At 48.7% G+C, this 7680-nt stretch overlaps 1 protein-coding gene across 1 annotated transcript in view; it reads right to left on the bottom strand.

Annotated features, from left to right (window-relative positions):
- Positions 1–1409: 1409 nt before the first annotated feature.
- Positions 1410–7680, bottom strand: part of TECTA (tectorin alpha) — a 68788-nt gene continuing 62517 nt past the window's right edge. Inside the window, exons 19-22 of the mRNA XM_051819395.3 lie at positions 4178–4340; positions 3063–3150; positions 2667–2783; positions 1410–2111 (exon numbers count right to left, since the gene is read on the bottom strand). Coding sequence (XP_051675355.3) covers positions 2011–2111; positions 2667–2783; positions 3063–3150; positions 4178–4340 — 469 coding nt within the window. The 3' untranslated portion in view covers positions 1410–2010. The remainder of the gene's footprint in view (positions 2112–2666; positions 2784–3062; positions 3151–4177; positions 4341–7680) is intronic.

The raw sequence follows: 7680 nt of genomic DNA, 5'->3' as shown, positions 1-7680 counted from the left end.
CTTAGAGAGAGAGAGGGAGACACACACACACACACACACACACACAGATTTTCCATCTAGTGGTTCACTCCCCAAATGCCTGCAATGGCTGTAGCTGGGCCATTCCAAAACCAGGAACCAGAAGCTTCCTCCAGATCTCCCATGTGGGTGCAGGGGCCCAGCAACTTGGGCCATCTTCTACTGCTTTCTCAGGCACATTAGCAGGAAGTTGGGTCAGAAGTGGAGCAGCCAGGACTCGAACTGGTGCCCATATGGGATGCTGGCATTGCAGGCAATGGCTTTAGCCACTACGCCACAATGCTGGACCCCAAAATCTATATAGTTTTTAACCTGGTCATTTCTAATGACTTTGATATGAGAATCAACAGAGAAGTCATGAAATAAGTAATATATCATTTCCTCCTTGTATATTTTTGTGTAAACTTCATCTAAGGAACTCAAGCAAAACACTAGGTGTGATGTTATTGTGTTCAGCTCAGCATCTGTCAGATTTTGAGAACCTACGCCTTCAACAGTGGGAACGGAACAGGTGCAATAACTCCTTGGAATCTTCAGCTCTCCACACGTGAGGTGGCGGGGAGTTGAGGTTTCATGTAAACAAAGAACATGTGCACGACACCCGTTTCTAGCACGTTGGAGGAGCAGTGTGGCATCGCAGCGAGCGTAGATGGTTGACTCCTTGATTCATCTCCGTGCTCAGCATTTTCCCAAAATATCTCGCAAAGACCCAGCAGGAGTAGATAGATGCTCATTGTCCTCCACCTGTGCTGGTTGTCCTGTGTGGCTGCCAAGCTGAGCTGGGGCTCTCTGACCCTCCCGGGGCTGGGAGAACAGACCGTGTACACCTGCCGCTTCAGCCCCATGACCGTGGGCTGCTGCTGCCTTCGACACACAAGACAACAGCCATGGCACTCGCACCCACGCCCAAGGGTGCTAAGCAGCTTGGCTCTGCTTTTTTGGAGTTCCCAGAAAAATACAAAAATATTGTCGGCTTCAAGGCAAGACAGCTGTGGAATAGATGTGAAGTCGGTGTGACTGCTTTTAACTGTAGAGAGGAGAGCCTCTCCAGGGATATATTTAGCAGGCCCTCAATTTTGTGGTTAATTGTGGTAAATGTGTGTTTATGTGCCGCTTATAAGAGAGGGCACTGCCTGCTTCTCTTGTGCATGGCACCTAAATGCTCTGGAAGTACACACGGGACCAGAACACAGTGCACTACAGCTCGGACCAGCACTGCATACCAGGCCCAATGGCTGCGGCTTATTCTTTTGTGTATTATATTTTTTAATTACAGCATTCGACTTAGTATGCAAAGCTTAGCGTCAATGAGAATGATTCGAGCCACCTACTAATGAGAATATTTGAACACAAAGTTTATTTAAAGATAAAACACATTAAAAATCATTTGGTTGATTTGTAAAAAGAGAAGGGGCTGGGTTTGCAAACAATGGCAAGGGTGAGGGCACAGTGGGTGGGGAAGGAGCTCATCACAAACAGAAGAGAGCAACGCATGCGTATCACAGATCAGACATTTCCAAAACAGCAGGAAGAGGCCCTGGAGGGAGTCAGACCTTCCAGTCATTGCTTCAAAACCATTGCCACAGGCCCTCTCTCCGTACAAGCTGTGATGCCAAAGTGACACTGGCTCAAAGATTTCTCTGGTCAAATTTCTGCTCTGTCTTGGCTAACCAGGTGTTTTGTTTATTCTTTTTTTTTTTTTTTCCTTTAATGACTTTTCATAGGAACCAAAGGTTCCGGTGGCAACTATTTGGGAATTTTCGGCAAGACACACGCTTTCCACAACTGGCTTTTAAAAGCCCTGTTTTGTGCTTTGAAAGAGGAGCTTGGGATTTCACTCACTTCCAGACCTGTGACCACTGGGAACAGGGGGCGTCACGTTTAGGTGCTGGACACTTTCAAATAGGTTTGGACTTCGGGGCACACACGTTCTATCCTACAGGGAGCTGAAGTCAGTAAATTACAGTACTTCAAATGGCAACCTTGAGTTCCTTATGAGGTCGTGCCTGATTTATAGACAAAATGCCATAATGAAATCTGGGTCATGATGAGAAGGAGTGTCCAGACGTGAAGTTCAGCTGAAGAATTGGAAGCTGTAAACGGAGAGGAACATAGGAAATCCCATGAGAAAACAAATACCTGTGAGTGAGCCTGCAGACATATTTGTGGTACCCAACTAAGTAAAGGAAATGTCCCTGCCAAGAACCCACTCGATCCAAATGGCCCTGACTAAGGCAGAATTAATCCACCCTGGAGGAGCGTCCTGTTAACATCACAGGTGCAGCGAGATCCCGGGTGAGGGCCAGGATTTTATTTATTGGAGCAAACATCTCATTCCCGACCTCAGCCCATGCAGCCTGGGCAGACAGATGTAAGGCCAATTAAGGTCCTTACGTGGTGGGATAACTCACTTTATTATTAAAAAAAAAAAAATTACTTTCATCTTTTCAATGAAAGAGCAGGGACTCAAAGGTTTAAAGAGGGGGTGCTAGAATCCCTTGGGCATATTCCCCATCTTTCCGTCTTAGTCGCTGGAACTTTCACCGTAAGGTCTGACTGAATGGGCTTCAACTAGGACTTTCTGCCTCGCCTGTGAAAGAACTTCCTGTGTCCCCCAGCTGCCTGCCCGGAAGCAGAGGCGCAGCTACCTCTGCAGCTCCGGCCGTCCTCCTGCAGGGTTCCGGTCACACAGCTGCACAGAGGCCCGTCCACGCGGCTCGTGCAGATCTGCTCACAGCCCCCATTGTCCTCACACCAGTCCAGCCCTGAAAACGGACAGAGGAGCGAATTCAGTACAGGCGGTGGCACCCTCCAACTGCTCCCTAGAGGCAAGGTTTCAAGAGAGGAAAGGGTTCGGGAAAGGCCAAGGTCGTGGAGTTTTGAGGACAAGGAAAAGATTTCCTTAAGGAGGTGGGCAGCCTCTCGCACCGGTGCCCCCAGCACCGGCCTCCTCATCCCTAGACTCACAGCACAGGAGAGAGACCGCCACGTCTTCACGGCCCCTTGCTTTAATATTTATCGTGGGTTTTAGGGAACATACATACTTTTTCTCCTAATAGGTCCCACTGAAATGATCTGTTCTTTGGGTTCTTTTGTATAATCTGTGGCAATCCTGGAATTTTGTGGGCAATTCTGAAAAACAGAACACCAGAGGGGAAATTTCACACAATTAAGCTGATAACTTATTCCTCACCATGTTTCCACCTCCAGAGAGGCAGTGGCTTCAGCCTGGAGCATTGTCGCTACTCCGATTAATTAGAACCAATGCATTCTTGATCATTGAGCCCACTGGGACTCCAGGCTTTAGGTTGAGCAGAATTAAATATATTCTCCACACTAGAATGAGATTCAAAGGGCCTCTGTGCTTGGAAGGAGGCTTGTTGTGTCTCACCGGATGCTAATGTATGCGGCATCATCTGTAAGTAGCTCTGACCGTAATTCATATCTTGATTCTGCAAACACAGGGTGAGCATAATGCTGGAATGTTGAATGGTAGAGGCCAGGTTCCAGGGCAATCCAACCATAAGGAGATAGCCCTACGTGGTAGGGATGTGATGCTAGTGTGGAAGAGATGATGGGCTTGCCACCTCATCCTATTTGCCCCTCGCGTGCAGATCAGGTGACCCTGGTCTACAGGACCCCTGGGTAAACTGGACCCTGTGCCCAGGAGTTTGGTTCAGTAGTGGAGTGCAGCTCAACCCAATGGTCATTAAAATCAGGTGGCTCTACTCATACGCTCCCAGCATACTTCTCAACCAGGTCAACCTGCCATCCCCAGGGCACGTGTCGCAATGTCTGGAGACATTTCAGGGCTGTAACTGGGGTGTGGAAGCTGCTGGCATGTAGTGGGTAGAAGCCAGAGGCGCTACTAACACCCTACAGTGCACACAACAGTCCCATATGGCAAAGAATTATTGGGTTCAAAATGTCAAGAGTGCCAAGGTTTGAGAAACCCTTGTCTAGTGATAGTTCAATGACCAGTTGACATTTCAAAGAGAGAAGATTCAACGTACTGTTCTCTCTGTGTCCCCCGAAAGAAGACAAAGCATCCATCCTTAGCACCTGTGGGTGATTCCGGTTCAGTCACCTGGCGTTCAGGACTGTATGCTGGGCCAGGGAGAAACAGGGCTAAGCACTTCACTCTCTCACTCTCACTTACGATTTTACAAGAATACTTTTCTGAGTCACAGAGCGACACGGCACAGTGCAGATGGACTTCATCGTAATCCCCAATGAATTTAAAGACGGTGACATGAAAGCGACAAGTTAGGGACACTCCGTTCTCCTCGATGCCAATGGTGTTATCTTTAATGTTCTGACACCTAATTGGAAAAAAAAAAATAATGGGATCTTGGCTTCAATCCTCATCTTCCTTTCAAAAGTTCACATTTCACATCAAACCATCATGAAGGGTGAAAATGTCTGCCTTTGAAAGCGACCTCTGATCTGCATGGGTCTGTCATTTATTACCACTGCCTCGTGGGTTCATGGTTTGAAGCTCTGGAACACTGAATTCCACTTCGAATTAGTATCCCAGCTGCAGCTAGAAGCTAAATGACTGCAGGAATGGCACTTAATTTCCCCACACTTCCGGTTCTCATTCCTCCCCCTCATAATGCTGTGTTTTACTGATAACAATTTAACAAACACAAGATTAGTTCTTACTTCTTCTGTACTTTCTTCAGTTAATTATCAATGTTGGCAGGAGCCCCCGATGCAAACCCTACTGGGAAATCTTCCCACGCGTTAGAATAGGTAGGAGCTAGAGGGGAAAGAAGAGTGGCTAGGGAGGAGGTTAGAATCGTTCAAATGGAGGCGACAGACTCTTGAGAAAAACTCCCTTCCTCTTGGTGCTTTGGAGCCAAGTCACCGCCGAGACACCCCTCCGGCGCAGACATCTTGCTGCAACTCCTTAAGAATCCCCCTCACAGTCTCGCACGCTCCCGTGTCTTTTCATGTACAGCTTCCCCACCTGGAAGATCTTTCTGCTCTTCTTCCCGCGCATAACTCCTGCTCGTTCTTCAACCCAGTCACGTGCCCTCCTTTATAAAGATGCCTGCCGGTGCCCTCAAAGGCCCAGGGACAGGTGGCCTTTCTTGGGTCTGCCAACAGCGCCTCGTTGAACTCCTCAGCGCAGGAACCACGCCCTCACCGTGGCACCAGCCATCACACAGCACGTCACAGGTGTTCAAAAATCTTCCTTGGGTGAGTGGGTAAATGCCTTGTGTTTCCATAGCCAAGGTGGGCCCACGGAAGCCAAGAAGTTCTTCAACATGATATGGATAAAAGCACTCTTTTTCCTGTTTCCTTTCCCTAACCCAAGGATTAAGCTGCTTAGCAATAAGGAAAATTAAAACTTGAAGTTAGCCTTCAGCGTTCCCACACCTATTAAGTTAGGTAATTAGTCTTGTAGGCAAAATGCTAGCTGCTTTCCCAGGCAATTGTCTCTTAAATGCTTTCAAACAAAAACCCACATGCTGTACTCTTCCTCGTTGCTGTTAGTCATTTCGATGGTCTAAACTGGCTCAGGGATTCTAAAGTGGGAGCAGCCCCCAATCTTCACGTAGACTCTCCCTCCTGACCACCAGCTCTCTGCCAGGGACTTGACCTGAGGTTTAGGTATCAGAAGAGCGTGGATACAAAGGAGGGGGTCCAGGTGAGCAGGAGGGCTGGCTGGGCGCCTTCTCAGAGCAAGCGAATAAGCCAGGCACAAGTGTCTTCTATCCACTACCAGAGGGACACCTGTCTTTTCCTCTTTCAGGGTACACAAAAAGACAAGACAGGTGTCCTGTGTGTGTTCACACTTCGGAGCTACTGGTAGACGCTGGTGATGGGAAGAAACAACTGACCCCCCACAAGCTGGACACACCTTACTATTCATTTATTAACCAGTGAATATCCGTTTTCCCTTAAGTTCACTTGAACAAAGCAATAACCCATCTGCCCAAGAAAGGTTAAAAAAGAACCAATGGAGTCAAATTCTCCTACAGGATGACGTCACCTCCCACCCAACAATAGTGTGACTTGAAGATCTTTATACAGACATACACTAGGGGGCGCTGAGATTTATGAACATGCTGGTTTATTCCCCCTCTCTGGGTCAAGTCTGTCAAATGTTATTTTATTGTTAGTTATTTGAAAGACAGAAGGGCAGGGAAGAGACAATGAGAGGCAGAGGGCTTTCACCTGTTGTTCCTCTCCAAATGCCTGCAGTGGCTGGGGAGGGAAGGAGCAGGGCAGGACGCTGGGAACTCCATCCTGGGGGGCAAGAACCCAACTACTTGGGCCATCACTGCTCCCTCCCAGGATTTGCCTTAGCAGAAAGCCGGAGTCAGGAACCAGAGCCAGGTATCAAACCCAAGTGCTGTAGTATGGGACACAGCTACCTTAATCCACTAGGCTAAATGTCCATTCCCCCAAAACGCCTTTTAAAATGCTAAGCGCCAGCTCATCTTTCAAAGAACACCCAAGCCCTATCAGTTGGGTTTGCATTTGTGCAGTGGCTTCTGTCTTAGCCCATTTATGTTGAGAAAGGAAAGTGCTAAGGGAAGAAAGGGACATGGAGAAGGAGAACTGTGATGTCCACCCACGCATCAAGGCCTGTGAGACACCAGGCAGTCACCAACTCTCTCCCTTTGCTTCTTTTTTTTTTTTTTTTTTTTTTTTTTGACAGGCAGAGTGGACAGTGAGAGAGAGAGAGACAGAGAGAAAGGTCTTCCTTTTTGCCATTGGTTCACCCTCCAATGGCCGCCGCGGCCAGTGTGCTGCGGCCGGCGCACCGCGCTGATCCGAAGGCAGGAGCCAGGTACTTCTCCTGGTCTCCCATGGGGTGCAGGGCCCAAGCACTTGGGCCATCCTCCACTGCACTCCCTGGCCACAGCAGAGAGCTGGCCTGGAAGAGGGGCAACCAGGACAGAATCCAGCGCCCCGACCGGGACTAGAACCCGGTGTGCCAGCGCCGCAAGGCGGAGGATTAGCCTAGTGAGCCGCGGTGCCGGCCTCCCTTTGCTTCTGAAAGCTAAATTCAGTTCACAAAGGCAAATGCCCTAATGGGTTCTTTGCTGAGGATTCCACGATATGCCTTGGTAACATTTGCCATGCACCACGCCGTATCACTGAGGGAGCCAGTGTGTCTTTCTCTGTCCCTTGCTGCGTGGGTGGCTTTGGGTCAGCTATGTCGCTCACCTCTCCAAGACTGTTTCATCTCCAACATAGCAGATGTCCATTATTTGCCCAGAACCACACCCCTTTTCCCTTGGAGAACCATTCCTCTCCACCCTCCACTGCCAGCCATAAAGCTAATTCCAGTGTCCACAGCACTTTGCATGCTACACAAGTGGATGCTGACCCAAGCATCCCCAGCCCAGAACAAAGGCTAGCCATGTAAGCCCAGACATGCTACTCATGGTCCTTCCCTGGGACTGCCTGGATTGGAGGTAGAAGAAGTACTCTCTCCCAAGTTGCGACAGTGTAAGGAGATGAATCTAGGGTTGCCAGGATCTACCAAGGTTAGTGAGAGAGACAAAAGAGGCAGAGATGAGAGAGAGAGCAAGAGGAGGCTTTGGCCAGCATCTAGCCCCAGATGCCATCATCCCAGAAGCTGTGTCCTGTGCTTTGGTGTTGCAAATGCTTTGTGTTTTTATTTATATTTTTTGTATAAGC

Source organism: Oryctolagus cuniculus, chromosome 1 (genome assembly GCF_051225735.1).
Source record: "Oryctolagus cuniculus isolate XC-2025 breed Fujian yellow rabbit chromosome 1, ASM5122573v1, whole genome shotgun sequence".
In the NCBI taxonomy this organism is placed as follows: domain Eukaryota; kingdom Metazoa; phylum Chordata; class Mammalia; order Lagomorpha; family Leporidae; genus Oryctolagus; species Oryctolagus cuniculus.
Note: the sequence above shows the minus strand (reverse complement) of the source record. Positions and strands in the feature narration are given on the sequence as shown.